The 22508-nt window shown below is 31.1% G+C and overlaps 2 protein-coding genes across 2 annotated transcripts in view; both read right to left on the bottom strand.

Moving 5' to 3' along the window:
- Positions 1–14: 14 nt before the first annotated feature.
- LOC132745532 (uncharacterized) lies at positions 15–14524 on the bottom strand. The gene is made up of 13 exons (XM_060734482.1): positions 14379–14524; positions 12740–12965; positions 11264–11371; positions 10171–10275; positions 9581–9708; positions 8842–8974; positions 7921–8103; positions 6967–7163; positions 5450–5576; positions 4654–4947; positions 2866–2997; positions 2099–2256; positions 15–1550 (listed from the first exon to the last, which is right to left on the bottom strand). The coding sequence occupies exons 1-13, from the start codon at positions 14489–14491 to the stop codon at positions 1412–1414; spliced, it is 2043 nt and encodes a 680-aa protein (XP_060590465.1). The 5' UTR covers positions 14492–14524; the 3' UTR covers positions 15–1411.
- Positions 14525–17824: 3300 nt separating this feature from the next.
- Positions 17825–22508, bottom strand: part of LOC132745534 (DNA polymerase epsilon subunit 2-like) — a 43711-nt gene continuing 39027 nt past the window's right edge. Inside the window, exon 15 of the mRNA XM_060734483.1 lies at positions 17825–20531. Within this exon, the coding sequence (XP_060590466.1) occupies positions 20448–20531 (84 nt within the window). The 3' untranslated portion in view covers positions 17825–20447. The remainder of the gene's footprint in view (positions 20532–22508) is intronic.

The raw sequence follows: 22508 nt of genomic DNA on the forward strand, positions 1-22508 counted from the left end.
AATAAGCTACCACATGTAGTTTCATAATTTATTACATATCAATAATGTTTTATTACATATCAATAATGTTATCACATCTACAAAGTAAACACATGTAAAATAGTCATGAGGCAATGATTATGTCACATGAACACAAAAATTATTATGACTCAATCTGGTCTTGTAACACATAAACACAATATTCAAACATTGCATAAATCACTGGATTATTGTATCTCACATGAAATATACTGTACCTCAAGCAAAATATATCACACAAGTCTATTGTTTCTACAGAAAGATGTTCTTATTTTACTCTCTTGAGCCCACTCAATAAACAAGACACATATTTCATGTCACAGAAAACAATATTGTCAAGTTGCACTGAAATTTAAATATTATTAAATACAAACCTTATCAAAATAAAACACATTTAAACTGGAAATCTGCCAATAGTGACAGATGCCCCCATATTCCAATGTTTTGTCAGTCTACAGACAACAGGACAGACCAACAAAGGCTTATCTTAGAAGACTAAGCCCAGCATAGCTCACCAGATTTATATTGCATAGATTCCTAAGAAGTTGATCTCGAGACATTTTCCAGTTCTACTTCTATTGGTAGTTTTAGCAGTAACGCTTCATAAACAGTGATTATATCAAGTCAAGTGTTGAACAAATTCAGAAGCTGGGAGATTGTTCAACATTTCTTTTGCCTTATATAGCAGTTAACCAAATTGTCTCGTCAATGTTCTACAGTTGCCACAGAACAAGTGTGCGATGATCCTTTTGTCCACAAGTTTTTCTTAAAAAACTTTTCCAATACAGCTTAGATGGCCCCTTAAAAAGGCCATTATTGTATAATAATAAGTAACAACTTTAGTCAGAGGCTCAAAAGGATGTTACATAGCCACCCTGAAATAAATCAATCAGGTACATATAGCAAAATTAACAATAATTATTGTCAATTATAAGAGACACAGCATTAAGCTATTCTTGAGACATCAATTCTGGTGAGCTTAAAATGCCACTATGGACTTAGATTTTAACCATGTTATGTTATCCTGTATATTATTTATAACACATGATTGACAGATTATTCATTTATGTTATAACGAATAGTTCAGTATGAATGTATATTTTGTTCCCACACTAATCAACATAAAAGTTATCTTCAAACACTTCTTGACAGTCATTCTAAAAATATTTCACCATGGCCTTACACTGCAAGTACTTTTTCCAACACCATACACATTTCTTGGTAAAGTAAATTAAATTTGTCTGAAGTCTGTTTATAACAAACATCTTTTAAGCCTTCAATCTCAAAGAAGTTGTCCTCCACATGTGTAGCTTCACAGAAAATAAAAATGTAATATTTTAAAACCCTGCACTGAAGGTTTATTAAATAAAGTTTAAACTAAAAAGTACAAATGCTATCTATCCTTGGATTGGAATGTCACTGGTAATAAGTCTTTGGCTGGGAATCCATGATTTACAAGTAAAATAATCACCATTGTAACAAATGGTGCCATTAATAACCACTGTAAATCCTCTAAAATTATCTGATTAAACCTGAAAAAATAACAGTACTTTTCATATTATAAGGCTATATATATTTAACTGATATGTTTAATTTACGAAAGCTATTTTTGCACATTCCCTTACAAAAGTTTCCTACACATTTTAGAAAGTTCATTTGAAAAATCTTTGTTTAAAGTCTGGTTAGGATGATAATTTGATAAATTGTTCAAAGATTTTTTTATGATTTTTAACTTTAAACTAAAACAGACCATGGCAACAATCTTGAGGAAGTATAGCAAATGTTGGCAACAATCTTAATGAAGTAAAACATTCAAGTATATAAAAACACCAACTGACTTGTCATAGATACACTAAACAGTCCCTTGCTTGCAAACTAGGACACAATAATGAAGTATGAGGTGATCTGGTAAAAAAAATTTTTTTGATAATTTTAAAGTAAAATTTATTTTCAAAACACGCTGGTGTTTAATCCAATGCAAATAAATATGCGATAAAGTACCTTTTTGTTAGCCTAGCAAATAAATAAAAACTCAATATAAATCTAGCAGTTGATAAATAAACTTTACAAACAGACTTACCTTACAGCAAAACCATCTTGAGCAATTAGACCATTTTTATTGGTTAAAATAAGTGTCACATGACCATGGCTTGGTTTAGGGAAGGAGTCCACAAATATACTGTATGCACCAGGGTTAGAATATACACCTCTTAGCAGAAGGTTGCTCCCAAATAATACCTGAATAATAATATATAAATAATCACAGATAATTCATAATTAATTATAAGTTATATGTAAAAAATAATTCATAATTAATTATAAATAATATGTTAATAAAAACTGAATAACTACTCCATTGTTACAATTATCCTGTGAAAATTATTGCATCCACAATTTCTGTCTGTTTAGTTTTATAGTTTATACAGAATTTATTTCAGTCTGTTTGTGCAGGAAGCTGCTAGTATAAGCTTACAGACACAAACTCGAATTTGTTCCTGGAACCAACCAGTACTAAGCAATGATAAGGTTTGAACCCCTGTGGCTACTAGAGATCCTGAGATTACCAGTCCTTTGTCTTAACCACTCAGACATGCTGTCACTGTCTTTTTCTGAGTAGCAAATATTTTTTACTGGTTTTATTATCTATTGTGGTAAACTATTCATATAACAACTACACCTCCAGCTTCTAGGGAGTGAAAAGAAATATGTCATGTACAAAGTTAGGTAATTGAATGTTGAATTTCTATATAAACTTAACTGACATAAATCAGACTTTTATTTCTGTATTATAACTAACTTCCTCGCATCTTTAATCAAGTTTGTTGTCCAAGAAGAAGGTATGCTTACTTTTAAAGTATACAATGAAGTTCTCTCATTTGTTTTAACATATGTAGGGTCTGTTATAACAAAGTCTATGTGGAACATACTGCCAGTAATTTCAACCCTATTCCTGCTACTCTCTAGGATATACACACCAAACTGAAAAATATTTCAACATACGATGTTACGTAAGACTATCAACAAACTTAATTTTTCCCTAGTAGTAATCACTAATGCTATTCATTTATGAGTATACATTGAGTGTGAATCAAAGCTAAAATTATAAAATGTTGGCTTGCTTCCTTTCTATATTTTTCATATATATCAGACTGGTGTTTTCCATAGTTTTACTCATGTTTGAAATATTATCTGGCTTAGGCAGTGCCAGAAGTGTCATGTTTTATATAATGATGTCAATTCCGCTCATTTTAGAATGACACTGCATGCCTAAGATGACATCATTTCACAGTTATGAATGAACTTGTATATTCATATGATACTGTAAGAAAACACGGATGTTATGACATAAATCTTTTTGAAAAATAATTTCCTCACTGTAAATTATTTCAAATATGGTAGAATATGCAAGAAAAAAATCTGTGTTCAAGTCTCTCTTAGGACAGATATTCGAATCCAACCCCAAACACATGACTGATATTAACATTCTGACTAACCCCAAATTTTAACATCAACCCTTACTCTTCTTGCATTTTAAAAACTTCTTAAACAAAGTTCATGTATAAGCAAATACTGGGTGCAATTTCATGTAAAAACTGAAAAGAAGACCTATCTAGTTGTTGTTGATTCAGTTAGGCCTTAATGATGAAAATTTAAAAATATCTTTAAAAGTTTATCTCAGTATAAATACAGTCTAACTTGCCCATGCTACCACGTGTATTAAGCGACTTTTGTCTTTTGTCTTAAACGACCACTTTAAATTCCCCCCGATCATTTTCTCTCTATATCTTTAATGTATTAAGGGACTGTTGCTCAAAGCGAGCAGCGACTGCTAATTAGTCAGCTTATTGAGATAAATCTTTTCATTAAACAACCACTTTTACCTGTCAAGTAATTGTGTTTTTAGAGAATGCCGCCTTGTAATGTCACAAGAGTCAACAATCAAAACACAACAAATAAATGTGTGAAAAACTCTATTTCCCAAACCGTTTTAGTGTATGCAAATGAAGTTAAGTATATGTGTGACGTGTATTATCCAATAATATCGAATAAACAATGCAACGCTCCGCCACTACTGAGATGGTGTATACGCTGCGCTTGTTGACATTTAGACTGCATTGAATTGACCTTGAACTTGATCAGCAATTAAATGAATCGTAACAATTAGAAGTAGTTTGTTTATTTCAAATGAAAAAATACACAACAAAAAACATCTTCACTATTAGGGTTTTCGTGTTGGAGACAAGGAAAAACAATGGAGAAATTAAAAAATTCTGGAAAAATGTCAAACATGTACAAATGGATCAAAACTGTTTTGTCAATAAATATCAGAAAGTTATATTTTACATTAGCATCCATTTAGATTATCGGAGCGTACTAATTATTCAACATTTAGATAAATAAAGTTGAAAAAAAACGCAAAAGAAAGATGTCATTTATAAATTTTGACTTTTATATCATGCTTTGTCTTAAGAGACCATTTCTTTAAGCGACTGTTTTGGGTGTTTCCCTTGCACGGTCGCTTAATACATGTTTGACTGTATATGTATACATATATCATGACAAAACATATACCATATACATGTAGTTTGAACTAAAATGGTGTTCTATATAATAACATTTATACATTTTGTATACCTTTTTATCTGCAAATAGAAAATCATTTGGAGATTTAGTTTCTGATGGCAATGCAAGTGCATGTGTATGTTTGTAAACATCATCTTGAAATGTGTCAATAGATGTCTCTTCACCACTTCCCATGCAAATAAGTGTTCCGTCATTAGTTGCTATTAATAGTTCAAGGCCTTCTGATTGGACAACAAGGTCATGTGACAATATTTGCACCAATGAGGTTTCTCCAATAGGGAAGTGAGTTCTGCAAGTCTGATCTGTTGAAACCACATGAAGTGCCCCATCATTAGATAAAAACACCTGTAAATTTAACATCATTTATTCATTTTGAAGAATTAAGGCCATATGTTTTATTCCCAGCTTTAACATTAGAAGAACAAAAACATACATGTATGTAAAGAATACTTAATAACTTTGACTGAAAGACAGTAATAACAGAAGAAAATCGTACTGCCATACATCAAAACCTAAGTTGGGAAATCTTTTTTGTCAAAGTGTCACCATTTACTAGATACTTCAAAATGTAGTAAAGTTATATAGTAAGTTCCACTTCATTGATGGAAGAAAATACAAGGTGCCCCTCACCGTGCACATTTTTTTCAATTCATATGCTCCCATGCATTTGGGTAAAGCCATCAACTATTTTAAATCTCAAAAAGATAGCAAACATTTATGTATAATTAAAGTTCAGTTAAGGTTTACATCAAAGTTCAGCTGTATATCAAAGTTCAATTTATTTCAATAGCAGTATTGCCACTTGACTACATTCTATCCTTAAACAATAAACATACATGTATCTTACCATGTCTAAATCTTTCCTTGTATTTGAAACTTTTGTTACTAAAATATTTGATAAAATTGGGTGTCCAGTTTTGATTGGCCATTTATCTAATACCTTTCCAGTCACGCCATTTATTGCAAACACATCTCTGAAAGTATAAAAAAAATTCCTGTTATCAGTTTTTAAATTTTCAAGTTAAGTCTTGTATATTTCTCTATCACATTGTAATTAACATTTGTGTATGCTAAAACCTAACAACTGATAAATAAGAAATTATTATCCTTTTATTTATGTTCAATAACTTCAAATACAGTTAACTATCGTTATCTTGACATCGCTTTTCTCGATATTTCGTTATCTCGATGAAATTTTGAAAGTCCCGATTTTCTTCCTTCTTTATCTATATTGGAAATATTTGTTTCTCTCGATATTTTTATTTCGATATTTTCAGTACCTCGATGTAAAATTTCAGCCCCAACAGTTATTTTCACACTATTGTCCTTTGTTTATCTCGACTAATAGTTTTCTTTCATCTGTTCCCTTCAGACATGTGAAAAATACATACTAGACGATAATTGCTCAATAGCGCGTTTCATAATGATGATTATGTTTATAACAAGTTTAGCTGTTATTATAAAAGTTAATAATTAGCATGTTGATTTACTTGTGTTCAAAATGAGTGAATTTTACCTTTCTTTATAAATATTCGCAAAACACTGAATCAATTCATTATGACTTTAAATGTAAATGAAATAGTGAAAGTATAGAAACGATATCGTTGCAATATTGTTTCACAACATCACCTCCAAATTAATCAGCGGTCGAACAATCTCGAGAAAGATCCAATAAATAATATGGGAGGATATCCGGATCAACCACCCAATCACTATATTGATGTATTACTGAGTAAACCTCACTATGTGTTTTTATCACAGACACCCGTATTTCCGCTGGTAAACATCCGCTAATATTACTTTGTTAAATATTGACTAGGCGTATGAAAACAAGACATGGGGATATCATAGTTCATTTGACATAAGGTATGCACATGTCTTTTGTAAAAATCAGTTTCTGCATTATTCAAACCCTAATATGTTTATCTCGACATTTCGATATCTCGATATTTTTTGGATGTTCCCGATGACTTCGAGATAACGAGAGTCGACTGTATAACAAACAACTTAGTAATTGATAAAGTCAATGCACAAGATACTATGAATTCACTTAATTTTGTGGGCATGAAGTTTCGTGGTTTTGTTATGAAGAACATTTTCATGGGTTCTTAAATTCATTGACTGTCTTTTTTTCAAAAAGGTAAAATGTGACGCAAAATAATTTTAAAGCAGACAAAATGAAATTTTGTTGCATCTTAAATTCATGGATTGACCTATCCACAAAAACCATGAAAATTAGTGCACCATGAATAATAATGATTTTACAGTAATTTTTGTATTTGATCCTCATGTAAATAATTGGTACTTGTTTGTTTCGATGATATAAGAATTCCTCATTAACAAAATAATGATATAATAACATACCCTTCATTTGTAGGAATGATAATATCAACATAACCGTCACCATCTACGTCTAGCAGTCTGCTGCCAGGAGAATTATCTCCGGACACCTTCGCCTCCCATGTTATCGTACCATCATCATTTAAACATATAACATTACCACTTGTATCTATAGCTATAATCTCCAACGTACCATCCCTGTTTACATCAGCTACTGTCAACTGTACAAATATAACCAGAGATTTTAGTTCTTCTTCACAAGAAAAACAACAGAAACGAAATACAACATGAGGGTTCAATGCTCATCTTTGAGTAAAATATTTTTTTATTTTCAATGCAGAAATTCATCAAAATCTATAAAATTCTTACTGTCTTATCTAAATAAAACAACTTGCAAACTATGTATGGGAATTTGCGGTCTTTATTACAGGTCAAGTTAAACTGGTCATTCCTTAAGAAAACTGCCAGTTGATTAAAAGCATAACATATCTACTTTCTTAGAAGTCAAAACATGTGTAGTTTATATTAACAAAAAGTAGCAATTATCAATATTTTAAAATATCTAATTTGAGCATAGTGTATCTTTAATAGATAAAATAAAATTAAAGATATTTTTCAGAGATCTCTTAAAGTAAATTTGTTTGCAATCTGTGTTTATGTTTTAAACAATATCACCATCAATAACTGTAACAAATTAGCATAAGCATTCAGCCTTTGGTCATTTTGGTCAATGTCAAGGTAAAGGCTGATGTAGTAAAAATTTAAAAAATCTTGTCACAAAAAAAAAGAATTCCCGCAAACAGTGAGATCAATTTAATTTATCATAAGCTACATTATGGGCTGCAACATTTGAAAAACTAAAATTAATTACCCTATAATTACATCACTTGTGAGTTTAATCTCATATGGTAAAGTTATGCAGTACGAAAAAAAAATATCAACATTTCATTTTTGAGTTATTTGCCTATTATATTATACCTGTCCATGAATGATTCCCATACTGTATGGAAAGCCTTTCCTGTCTTTAAACTCCCCTTCAGTCTCAATGACATGTACATTTCCTGCAGACGTTCCTAATACAATTTCAAGATGGCCGCCATTTCTGTCCATATCTATCACAGTTGGTGTGAACAAGACATAAGCTGGAAACCCCGATACTTTCTGCAATATACATTCATACCAGCATACTGTACCAATACAACATAAATACTTATTTATTGATGTACAAATATTTACATGGTTTCAAAACTGTCTGCAACCATCATTAAAATTTGTGTGATTAGTGATTACCTATAAAATATACACAGGCATTAAAAGCTATATATGACAGGGTCCATACTCTCAGTGCCTCTTAAGGAGGATGGACCCTTAGAACACACACACATAGCCATATATTATTTGCATACAAAGGGCAACAAGAAATTTTGATAGGTAATAGGTGACATCATTAAGATATATTCACTTAAAGTATCTGCCACCACCTTTTTTAGCATTATAAGAGTTCAAAGATTCTATTTCAATTCAATTTACACCTATTAGTGACTTTAAGCTTGGTTATTGGTCAAATACGTAATAGTAAACAAAAAACCATGTATTATAAAAAAATTGATAATGATGTAATTACTTTTCCATGTACTTGTTTTTTTCTTCATGTTATTGTTTTGTACACTATGTAATTTGTCTCAATTCAAAAAAGTACTTTTATCTTTACATGAATTATTAAGGCAATTCTTGGCATAATTTCTCTTGTGATTAGGTAATATATATACATATATAATTTCTCTTGTGATTAGGTAATATATATACATACATGTATATAATTTCTCTTGTGATTAGGTAATATATAAATATATAATTTCTCTTGTGATTAGGTAATATATAAATATATAAAGCACTTACTGTAGTAAGATCAAGGAAGATTGTTTGAAGAACCTTCATCTCTCTTAGGTTAACAATGGTGATTCCTGATACAACATACTTTCCTAACTCTGTCTCATTTATGTTGTTTATATGCTCAAAATTTTCTGAAAGTCTGAAAATATTCAAATAGGTTTACATCTACTATCATAGTGATATGGTCTTTGGTATATGTGTCATATATTATGAGAAAATCAATGACTGAAGAATGATTTCAATGACATACTAGTACATTTATTATTTGTTCGGTTTGTGTTTACGTCGCACCAACACTGTAAATATCATATGAACTTTCATGTTTTGGTGTAGGAAAACTTCCAGTGCCCTTTTACACATTATTTCAGACACCAGCTAGCACCAGAGTAGAACCACTAACTTAGTTCTTCATATAAATATAAATTCCCTGATAGAATTCAAACCTAAATCGATAGGGAGTACAATATTTATAGTTTGAGGTCACTCAGTCTTGAAATCTATTTATTAAACTACTAAGTAGCAAAAATGACAATGATGTAAGCTATCTACACTTAACAAAAATTCTACAGACATAAATGGACGATTTAAATAAAATACAAGTTTCAGTGATAATTTCTGAACTCAATATAATTAGTTCCTGAGGATTCATACCTGTACATGTACCTTAAAAACAATGGGGTCCCATGGAAAAAAAACAACTAAGGGCCAAACTATCAACCACCTAATATAAGCATATTGTGCATACCTGTAATCTTCATCATCAAAGTAATAGGAAACTGGAATGATTAACTCTTCTAACTTGTTGTCATTGTTGATATCAGCAATCACTGGGGTAGCCATAACATGGGCATCAACAGGGAGGTAACTCTTGTCCTGATACACAGATGTATACTTATTACATGTACCAGTGCATTTATGAAATCAGCATAGTTTTCACTACTTAAAACTTAAATCTAGTTATAGACTTAAACAAAGAATGACTAGAAGAATTAATTTGGATAAGACTGTTCACAAAGCAAATACATTTCCTGTTAAGTCATTAAGTCAATTATATATTTACATGCACATTTATTATTGGTTAGGTTCTAAGTTACACCTACACTGTACAGGCCATATGGCCACTTTCTAGCTTTACTGTAGAAAATAGCAGATTCACATTATTTCACAACCACTATTAATAAGCTACCAAGATAGTTTCTTAACATCAAAGAAACCATAGGCTTAATTGTTTCCTATTGAAGTTAAAGAGTAATATCTCAGAGGAAAATCTACAGTTATTTTCATAACAAGCAGAAAAAAGGTTCAAACTAACAAGGGAACAAACAGAATGCTTACATGTTTAACACTATCACTGGCTTCCTTTACATATGTTTTGATATCATCCCCAGATACCGACACCACTTGTTTATACCAATCTTCCTTCACATACCCTGGTGCTATCTGTTAGGTAGTTATAACAGTATTTCTATTTTACACTTAGTTTAAAAAAATATATTTTAAAAGCAAATATTAAGAGGATATTTTTTCGTTTGCGTGAAATATGGAATATATTTTCACGAAACATGATAAAATGCCACATATTTTGTGGCATTTTATCATGTTGAGTGAAAATATATACCATATTTCACAAAAAACGAAAAAAATAACCTTTTTATTTAATTTCATTATCAAAGAAAATGGTAACGAATTCCCTTGCTTGCTATCAACTGCAATTGTACAGCGCGCAGTAATTTATGCGTAAGCACGCGCTGTTTGGCGCTATATTGTGACGTCATGTAAACAACTCTTTAACCGTCTGTACAGCGTTAATTACTGAATTAAAGATATTGGTGTTCGGATTAATTTTCTTAGTTAGACCTTTTTCTATCATGCTAGATAGTTTTTAAAACAATATTCAAGAAAAAGTTGTTTTGCATTTATCAGATTTTTCAAACAAAACGGCGAAAGAAGTCCCTTAAAATAAATATGAGTTTTGACTCCGCCCACTTTCATATTTATATTTCATATTTATTTTCAAAAAATATGAAATATATTTGACTGATATAGCACCATATTTCATGGGTAAAATTAAATAAATAATAATACACTGCAAATATTTTACATAATCAGAATTTAGACAATAATTTCTTCTTGACACTTAAAGTACCATTTGATATTCTATGCAAACTATGAAACTAAGTCTTTATTCAAATAAATTAGTTGATGTTCACTAGATGATAGTGATATCTACAAAGTAAACAAGAAGACTTACACCTTAAGTTTTTTACAGTCACTGGTACCTATTGGCATAACACAGATTAAGAAGATGTATCTGCTACAATAGGTGACTGAAATTGTACTGAAATAGTGAGCAATAAAAATAATAATAATGATAGTAATAATAATTATGATAATAATAATTATATATTGCTCTCAAGAAGACAATTACCTCCATAAACTTGTCCTTTATGGCAGTTCCATTTGGTGTATAAAATAATATGTCACCAGAAAATGTTACAAACAGTATATCTAGCATACCATCTCCATCTATGTCAAACTGTAAATAAAATTAAATGAATATAATACATAAGTAGAAACATCTAAATATCAAAAGTAAAATCAACTGATTCTAGAGTAGTCAATATACATGTAACAAACACAAGTAAACATGAATAATATTACAAATTCACAGTATGTAAAATATTTCTTTGGCTATGTTTAAATTACTACTCACTAAAACAGTTTAAGGCTCATTTGACTTAATACAGAATCACAATAATGTTTATATTAGGCTAAATTGTTATATTTTAATTTGATACTCTCCTATAGCTTTAATTTGTAATGTTCATTATATACATATTCTGACTCAATAAAATGTTGGTAATGTCAGTGACAGTGCCTAATTAAAATATTGGACACGTGCCTCACTTTATTTATACAGCTTCACTAAATATCATGTTTTAGTTGCATTAACCATACATATTATGCTGTTTCTAGAATTATTTCTTTCCAAAAACTATATCTTTACTGAAACCATTAACCCATTATTTCATGAGCATTTTGTGAAAAATGGCTGTTTTCATTGAAAAGTCTCCCGTTACAAGTTCAAATTGCTATAATACTATAAAAACTGCTTCAACACTAATCAAACTTGGCACAAATGTTGACTGGACCATTGCCCTTGCAACAACATGCTCAGGCTTAATTTTCTGTTACCATGGCAATGAGGAGACATCTCAAAATTGCCAAAAATCACTATTTTGCGTTGATTTTTTCCATCAAAATTGATTTCAAAGTGCTGCAACTTCTCAATGGATTGAGATAGAGTCAAATGCTTTTCAGTGTTGGTTACATGTTACCTTATGATCAATCTGGGGTCATTTTTAGCCTCTCACAAGTCCAAAATTTTCTTGGCGATGAGGGGGACTCCGCCCCCCTTCAAACCCCCCAAACTTCTGGCAACCCCCTGATGTATCTTTTGGTTGGGGGGCCGCGCCGAAAAAGAGGTCAATTTTTTAACAACATTTCTCAAACAAAAACAAGTGTTGGGGGCCTAAATAAGGCATTTTTCACCATTTGAGACAACAAAAAGGGGGGGTGAAAAAGGCGTTAAAAGGCATGTATATAACGTAATGGGTTAACCAAGTAAGTTATAAATATAAAAATATAATATATAAAAATAAGGGCTTCTTCAATGTAATAGGGCTTTAATGTTTGAAGATGCCATCATAGACAGTAATTGTTTGCATCCATTTAATCACTGCAAAATTTCAGTCATTATTTTTTCCCCAATTTTTAACAAAACACCACTGAAATTCCCAATTCCATGGGTATGGGTCGTGTTCCCAAAATCCTGGAAAAAAACAACTGAAACCAATATAGCACATTGTGCTAGGTTTTTTCTTTTCTTCAGCATAAAACTAACCTGTAGTGGTGAAGCCAAAATCGATGTATCTAGTTTTTGTGTTGGCCACCTGGATTCAGTAAGTGTTTTACCATTCTCTGCCTCAACTACTGTTTTAGACTCACTTAGTGGAGCAGCTATAATATCAAGTCTACCATCTCCATCTACATCAGTTATCAGTGGGGCTGCTGCAAATGGGGAATGGGCAATTTCAGCTGTCCATAGTTTCATCAGATTATATCCACATCTGAAATGAAAAGACATCATTATATAAATTAATAAGTGTTCATATACACTAAGATAGTATAAGATTTTTCCCCGCTGTCTTTTTCGGTTTTTATCAAATATGCATAGCAGTATACAGGTATTTTGCAACAACAGATATAAACAATCTCTTCAAAAATTCTACTTATATTCAACTAGAATGTTCATTTAGTGAACATTTTGTGATAGTGTAAAACCAAAAAAAAAAGATGAACTAGGCACTGGATCTGGACAACAAAATTATGTTTTACACAGTCAAACAGACTGACTTGTATTCTTATTTTATGGGATGAGGTCTTATAGCAAAGCAACAATGGTAATGAGGGGCATGGAGGTAAAAAGGAATCTTTTGAGAGATATACTATGCTCATCCTTGAGTAATATATTTTAATCAAAGGAATTTATTAAAATCTATGAAATTCATACTGAATGAGTCTAATTTGAATAACAGAATAATTAAATTTTGCATGAGAAACTGCGTTCCCTATTACAGGGCAAGTAAAGACTAGATCTTAAGTCTTTTCTTAAAATAACTGACTAAATATTCATGAATAAATATTCTAAATATTGTGACCATCTATAGTGTATAAATTTTTAAACATAACATAGCTACATTGTGTGAACTCAAAAAAAATCTTATTTTATATTTACAAAAAGACTGTGTAGCAAATTATCAATATTTTCTGATATCAAATTTGAGCAATGTATATCTTTAACATTTATTTTACTAACTACATTTTTTTCTCAACTCAAATGCTATCACTGCATTATGAATGATGAATAATCAAGATGCTTGTATTAAAGTATGTTAATTGTTTTTCTTTAATTTTTGGCACATTTAATTCTCCAGGGCAAATGAGTTCTTTTATGGTGGGTTGGTTGTGTAGAGTATTCTAAGAGCCTACAAGTATTACCCAGGATGTCAATAACCGGAACAGCAGTAGCAGTCAGATTTGGAGAATTATTTGGCACAATATAGATTGCACAGACACACAGCTAGGGCTTTTCACATCCTATAAATGATCTCATCCCATAAGAATTTTTCTTTTAAATCATGTATTTTTTTGTTCCAAAAAAAAAATCAAAATATCCAAAAATCCTTACTTACATGTTACATCAGGTTTTTATTTTCCAAAATTTGCAATTTTAGCAACAACTTTTCCCAAAATCAAGAGGCTAGTTTACAAATAAAGAAAACACCAACACACCATTTTCATCATCCCCCAATTTATCATCCAACATAGAATCAGGGTCACAGAGACGGACTGTTAAATGTTTTGATTGGATTTGAACGGTTGAATAATCTGATCAATAATGATTATTCTAGATCTAGTTTGTACAACATAAACAAATAATTTATGAGATTCTCGAAAAAAAACAGGGAAATGTTACCTACCTCGTTCGTTCTATCTGATCAGCCTTTGCCTTTGATGCAAGATGAGCATCATCAAATCCATAAATTATGGTAAAATGAGCTAAAATAACGCAAAACTCTATGAAATTTGTCATTTTTGCATGGGCGCAGACATCTTAGTTTTACTAAAGTTCTGCCGAAAATTATCGTTGTCATCTTTCGGACAAGGTTGGAAGGTACTAAATATAGCTTGTAATAGTTTGACATAACAGTAAGCTCAAAGCTCTTGATAAGCATTTTTTCAATCATATATTGATTATGAGTAAATAAATATAGAGGGTTTTGTTTTTATTGGTGATTATAAGTTTTAGGCTATTTTTTTTAAATTTATCTCAATCATTTTACATAAGGATTCCTGTATAAGGCATACACAAGTCATGATGAGACTATGTGTAGCATGATGTCCATTTATTACATGCTTTTCGGTGATTTATAGAAATATATCAGTGATATAAAACTGGTAATTTCACTGTTTGAAACAGTGAAATTACCACTTTGATAATTTCACTGTTTTTCATTTAAGCCCCTTACGTTGTTTCAGTGAAATACCAGCGTGCACAGTACTGGGTACCAACTTAATGACGTGACGTCGTAAATGACGTCACGTTGTATTATTATTTGGCGCGCTTTTCATTCAGTATTAGGTTTAATGTCTTTTCAAAACGTTTCTTTGCATATAATAAAAAGAAGATTTGTTTAATTTAGTGTAAGATCGAAATATATTTCACCTTGTGAACACCAAAAGTTCATATTTCACTCGTGGCTGCGCCACTCGTGAAACATACCTTTTGGTGCTCACTCGGTGAAATATATTCCGATCTTACACTGAACTAAACAAATATCCTCTATGTATCTACAGCATAAATCTTAGAATGATTTACATTCAATTAATTTAACGTGAATAGTTTCATGATTATCACTGAATATCTGTGAGATCCAAAGGTAAAGTCTACATACCTTTAAATTATCCTGATGTTAGGATTTTAAATATCTTCCTTGATACTCTATCATATTGATCAATAAAATCAAAACTAAAAATATAAGAAAGGAAAACAATAATTTACCAAACAAGGTTAAACTTAAGTGTTTCCATTTCATTTAAAAACTATAGACATTTGCTTTTTATCTTCTGCTGTAACTTCATCTTCGGTTGAGAAAACATATTACATGTATTTAATATCTGCGTAACTTGGGAAAGGACTGTCATTGATAAAACTAGTAGTTTCAGAGTAAATGCAATTGGTATTTGTACTCGTCTGTGTCTTGTATGCGCCAAATATGTATCATTACCCAAACGATGTATAGGCCTGATATGCTTTCCATTAGTATACAAGTTCTTCTACATGGTCTGATGGATATGTAATAGAAAGAGCGTCGAAACACGAGGCTATCTGATTTGTACGAGGGGGCGTAGCACCCCGAGTATTAATCAGATTGCCGAGTGTTTTGATGTTCTTTCTCTTTTGTATCATAGTCAAACACAAGAAACATGGCAATGCCATGAAACCAGGTTTTCAATTATCAACATTGTAGATAAATATGTTGTAGTTGAAATACAAATACAAGCAACCAACAATGTAACTATGTGCAATGTAAATCATGATTAATGAATTTTCTATTTTTAGTAACTGTAACCTTGACCCTAGGAGGCCAAAAAGCCATCCCAAGTGAGGTCTTCATAAAAACTTGATTTACCACAAATTTCATAAAAATATCTTATTCCAAACAAGTTTTAGACCGGAAACCTATTTTCTATTTTTAGTAACAGTGACCTAACTGGAAACAGATTTTCTATTTTTAGCAACAATGACCTTGACCTTGACTCTACAGAACCCAAAAGCAGGCAGATGAGCTGGCAGGCATGCAACAACCTAGATAGTTTCTGTTTTATAACTAAATAAAGTTTGTTGTGATTAATAGAATATATCACACTAATAATTAAATTTTATGGAAAAACAAAGGGCCATAATAAGGTAAATGGTAAAAACTTATCCAATCATAAAACCCTGACAATACACAGCAGGGCACTTGAAGATAAAGCTAATCTGTGAAAATTTGAACAAAATCCTTTGAGAAATGTAGAAGCAGTTGGGCAACAGAAGAAATTGTTCACTATATACTTTATATAAGGGAAAAAAACAAAGGGCCATAATTAGGTCAAAAATTATCCAATCACAAAAACCCAAAAATATGCATCAGCGCACTAGATGACAAAGCTTCTGTGAAAGTTTGAACAAAATCCCTTGAGAAATGTAGGAGGAGTTGCGCATAGAAGAAATTGTTCACTATATATTCTGTATAAGGAAAAAAAAAAACAAAGGGCCATAATAAGGTAAAAAATTTTCCAATCACAAAACCCCAACAGTATGCATCAGGACACTTGATGACAAAGCTTCTGTAAAAGTTTGAACAAAATCCTTTGAGAAATTTAGAAGTTGCGCACAGAAGAAATTGTTCACTATATATTCTATATAAGGGAAAAAAACAAAGGGCCATAATTAGGTCAAATATTATCCAATCACAAAACCCTGACAATATGCACCAGGGCACTTGATGACAAAGCTTCTGTGAAAGTTTGGTCAAAATCCGTTGAGAAATGTAGGAGTTGCGCACAGAAGAAATTGTTTACGCCCGCCCGCCGACATACCTCAATCTAATAACCAGTTTGGTCAAAATCCGTTGAGAAATGTAGGAGTTGCGCACAGAAATTGTTTACGCCCGCCCGCCCGCCGACATACCTCAATCTAATAACCAGATTTTTCCTTCGGAAAACCTGGTTAATAAAAACACGTTCCCTGTTGTCACAATATGAACCCCGGGAAAAAATAACCAATGAACGAGCATCTGAATATGATATTTCTGTCGCTTTCACTTTCTCTTCCTTCACAATAAGTAAACCCCATCAAAAATGAGCCAATCAATGGGCATGCTCTGGAGTGAGGGTAACTAATATCTGCACTCCAGTTAATGCACTGTGCATGTATATGTATACAATTTACTCGGACACATTTTCAACAGAAAGGTCCCCAATCTATGATACAATTGTATGTAAAGGCATGCAATGCAATAAGTTATTTAAACCACAGGACACATCTTTTAATATATATATGTGATTCATAAGAAACTGATGTGTCACCTTAGTTAAATAGAAAGAATTAAATCCAACGCCTTATTTTTGCTTTCGGGATAAACTTTTCACACTGAAGTGGATATTTGGTCCTGTTGATCTAACATGGTGTCACAGTAACACTCTTTCAAAAGCAAACTGAATCATACCGGTACTTTCCAGCCTGGAACTCAACCTAGGCATTAAACTTCTGGTGGTACAGAGATTCAAAACTAGCAATATCTTCTATTCTGTTTGACGATGATGATGAGAAGCAGGGTGAAGACAAATAGAATTATAATAAATAATCAACACCTTTTACATATATCATTTAATCTTTATTCACTGTACATAATATAATATTGTTATGGTAATAACAGTATCTCACTATATATAGATTTTAAAAATAATTAGTTTGTTTCAGGACCTGAAACATTGTCACAGTGAAGAACAGTCTTAAAGCTGCATGCCTCTAGATGAGCAAAAATAATTCAAGAAAATCAAACATGAGAAAAGTGTTCCAAGATCTTGAGAAAAATAAAAAGATTCAAAATTCATGTAATGATATAAATGTTATGTCAGATTATTGACTGATTTTGCAGTATATATCATCATATTTCAACAGTTAGGGCTATTTTGCCATATTTTGACCCTTTTTTTAGTACTTATCATGGATTGTAAGTGCTGCATGCAATGTGTAAATTACTTTCTTTGTTCACTTCACAATATTTTTTATTTCTATATACATTTTTAAAATTTTCATGAAAATTAGCATGAATCTGGAGGCATGCTGCTTTAATTTATATGAACTATTCTGACAAGATTATAGTACAATAAAATTACAACTAAAATTAACTACATGCATAATTACAGATAGAATAACTTATGTCTGAAATCTTTCCTGCCCCTCTTGTGTAACAAACTTATTGCGTTGAATTTAGAACTTTCCATTGATTCAATAAAATAGCCAACAGTATAGAGTCTGGTCAGACTGGACATAGGTGCAGTGTAGACTAGTTTGTACGTATATTGACGGCATATTTTGTATACAACTAACATCACCATTCCATACACATATATGTTAAATGCTATTATGTACCAAAATTACAGCAGTATAATTTCATTGAACAAGTACAATTAATTGAACATTAACAAATTTGCTGTTTTTTTTTATGCAATGGTTAACAATCATACAGTTTTGTTTTTTTGGTTGGCTTTTAAGTCATGGCATCACTGTAATAGTCAAATGAAAGACCTCAGATGCCCTTCTAAGTATTAGTTCACGCACAAGGAGGCACCTGAGTAGAACCAACAACCTCTGCTATACTAGCTGAATGGCTTAATCACATGAAACAATCCAAGCCTGATCATAGAGGATATAAGTGGTGATTGAAAAAGATATAATGTTAAGACAGTTTTATGACTATTATAATGAAAATTTGTTTCTGAAACAGAATAAAACAACCATTTTTACAGAAACACGGATGTTTGTTAATCATTCAAACATTCTCAAAATTCAGCAGGAATTATCTTATGTTTTATCATGCATTGTACATGTATATAAATAAACTAACAAACAAAATATCAGTCCACTGGTATCAATATTATTTTTACAACACATTCATCATTCTAAAACATAAATAAACACAAGTAAATATACAATATCTAAGACTCTTTACTATCAAAATCTATATAAATTTTTCATACTTCAGTATAGGCAATCATTCATTTTCTAGAAATAAAATACTAAAATAAATATATCAATGACATCAGTATAGAGCCGGAAACACTGTAAAAATCACACTGAATAAAGATTAAACATTAGAATAATCAATATTAGAGTACTCTCTTTCAGCTTAGCTTATAATATAACACACATCCTGCTGCCTTTGTGTAATAGAATAGTCCAATTTTGAGTTTGGCATTGCCCAATATTAGGGTACCATAAACAATGTTCAAAATCTAAAATTTGGCAACTAAGGATGTCCCTGGTTGGCTCTTTACTCATAGTATCTGCCTATTATATTTATCACTAGTTTTCAAATACTAGCACATGTAGTCCACTGTACAATAAATATTAGTTATATTTGTTTAATAAATATTAAATTATTTTAGTATTCCTACAATATTTCCCAGGATTGTTGACAAAAATTCACAAAACAGGTAAACAAAAATTCATGCTTTTAACTAACTTTAATTAGGAACCAGATATAGCCATAACTAACATTACATATCATCACATTTTGCATATTTATTCCAAAATCTTATCTTGAATATTTCATTTCAAAATATTTTTTTAGGTTGAACAAATATTTATGGACAAACAGGACAAATTTCAATCTTAGATGCACTAACAAACATTTTTTTTTCCTTCGGGCATCTGCAGAAATTCACCAGCCTTCAATAACCTAGCTGGATAGCTATCTCACATGTAAGAATCCATTGCCCCTAGTGGGATTCTAACCCAAAATTAGTGAGGGTCATTATGACAGTTTAAGCATTAATAATATAGCACTTTCAATATTTCCAGGTTTTACACAACCAGATATATCAATTCAACCAGATATATCAATTCATTTCAAATATCAAATTTCATAGTTTTAAATAGTATGTAAATTATAAATCAAGGAATGCAGTTCTTTAACAGTTGCAAATAAATATAACAATAATAGTTAGCCTGCTGAATTCATTTCGCAAACAGTTACAGCATTTAGAACTATCCATTATCAATTTCCAGGTAAACTGTATGAAAATTTTAAGTAAGTCAGCCAATAGTAAAGAACCCGTCAGACTGCACGGATATGCAGGCTGACTTGACTCTATACTGACAACAAAGGCGGATCACTTTTCGTTTCAGCAGAAAACAGGTTAATTGGAGGTCAAAGGTCAATAAATGACAAGTGTGATATATAAGATGAGATATCAAAATGGACTGAGATCATTGGTTAATCTTCTATTTTACTGTCTTCTATCTGTTTAGTTGCTGGTAGATACACCTTGAAACTGTAATCTGTCCTCGGGAATGAACCCTGAAATGATAAGACAACATTAAATTATTGTCAAATGATATAAAATATATTGGAGATACAAATTAAACTTTAATTGTACATGAGTTTTTACAACAACAACAACCAAAAAGTGATTAATCAGTGGGTTTTTTGTTTGTTGCTGTGAATTATAACTATCCAATCGATTGTATTTAATAATTGAACAGTTTTCAATGTCATAAATAAGAATAATGTCAAATGGTATATTGTGAAGTACTTATATTAACCCTGTAACTCCACCAATTTAACTACTTATTTGCTTGTACATTTGAATAGTTCTTAACCATGTCACGTTTAAAACACTTAGCATACTATAGGCAAAAGATTCTACCCATGCTACCAGTGCAGACCAAGATTAGCTTCACTCTCGGTTGCCTGATCAAGGTCTGCACTGTTTGCTATTCAATCAGTACTTATTTTGAAATATTACCTAAAAATGATGAATAGTTTTATCCAGATTGAAAGATAGACAAGTCAATTTATGATATTTAGTGTGGTAACGGTTATGTCCTTCTTATTTTTCAGTTTAGAGTTTAAAGGTTAGATTCAAACATACAACCCCTAGACTGGTGGTCAGAAGCCTGCCTTACCACCACATCATACAGTTATCTACAAGGTGTTCACTATGCATTCTTACTGCGAGTCATTTAATAAGGAAGTTATTGAATCTGACACACAGTCTATCATTTTATTTAAACTCTTCAATGTAATTATATCCTGATAGGGGTATTTTTGAAGACTTAATCACACAGGACATAGTGACATCATATCAGAGTAAAAATCTAAATCATATCTTACTAAAATATCATTATAAACCAGTTGTCCTAGCAGCCGGTTATTATATTACTACAAAAAATGTTCTAAAAATTTAGTTTACTAGGCCAAAGTAAACTTATACAACAATCTTTATAAGAAAAGGAGAATTAATCAATGAACTTCAAACACTGGCGACACGACACGTAATTAATAATTTTCAGATTTTTGTGTGAAAAGAATCTTTTTGATAAGTATCACAGGAAGTTCTTACACAAAGATGATCATACTTTGATGTTCTATTTTAAAAGTTTGAAGAGTAATTTGATACAATAACCCAGTGGGGTAAGTGGGTGGGTTATTTTTACTATAGGTACTCAACTGTTCTTGTTACAGTCTGTGTGGAAGGCACTTGACATATGTGTTTAACACTTGATACCTTTAATGTGATTCAACATGTCTCCATATAATTCTATCAATAAATCATTTATCTTGAATTGATAAACAGAAAAAAATTGCATTCAACATAAAGCTACATAAATATGTTTTCACCCTTAATAACATAAAGTTATAAAAAAAAATCTGCATTTGTGATTCAATTAACTGCAAATTCAATAATTTTAAATCTACTATGTACTATCTTCTGAGGAGATGAAGAGAAAAGTAATTAAATTTAAATGTTATTTTTTTCTTTTTTTTTTTAATTTCCCAGCATTATTTTGTTTAATGGCAACCATGTTTAAGTCTTGATTTTGAACTCAAAAGTAGTAAAAACGCAGTAACCAAAGGACAGAGAGGAACAAGTTTGCAAAATTTAGTCCTCGATTTTTTTTCAATAACCTAAAAATAGATATAACCAAATTTTATCGAACCCGACATGAACCGAGACTTGTAAAGTTCTGACAGGAAGGTTGTCTCATTATCTGGTAATATTATACTTTATCCATGAATAGCTATTACAACTAAAAGTAATTATTGCTCCCTTAATTTAGGCAGTGCATTTACCCTAAGAGAAAATTACTGTTTTTGATACAAAATTGCTACAATTAGTCAAAAGTTTTTATCACAAAAGCACATATGATCTTATCTGTTGATCAATTTTGCTTCCATTCAAAAGCATTTCAAAATTTGGTAAAGATTTTGCGATATTTTTACAAGTTTAGTACAACTGTAAGTGTGGTAGTAACAACAAGTGTCAAACTTAAT

The sequence above is a fragment of the Ruditapes philippinarum genome, unplaced genomic scaffold (assembly GCF_026571515.1).
Source record: "Ruditapes philippinarum isolate M1 unplaced genomic scaffold, ASM2657151v2 ctg2233_1_1_1_1, whole genome shotgun sequence".
NCBI classification, from domain to species: domain Eukaryota; kingdom Metazoa; phylum Mollusca; class Bivalvia; order Venerida; family Veneridae; genus Ruditapes; species Ruditapes philippinarum.

Bases quoted from the DNA above. Each gene is read 5' to 3' on its own strand.
- LOC132745532 (XM_060734482.1), bottom strand. From the start codon at position 14,491: ATGACAAATTTCATAGAGTTTTGCGTTATTTTAGCTCATTTTACCATA. The intron at 8,104-8,841 runs GTAAGTGCTTTA...TGTATATTGCAG, and splicing joins TCTTCCTTGATCTTACTACA to AAAGTATCGGGGTTTCCAGC. The intron at 2,257-2,865 runs GTAAGCATACCT...ATTATTATTCAG, and splicing joins CTTCATTGTATACTTTAAAA to GTATTATTTGGGAGCAACCT.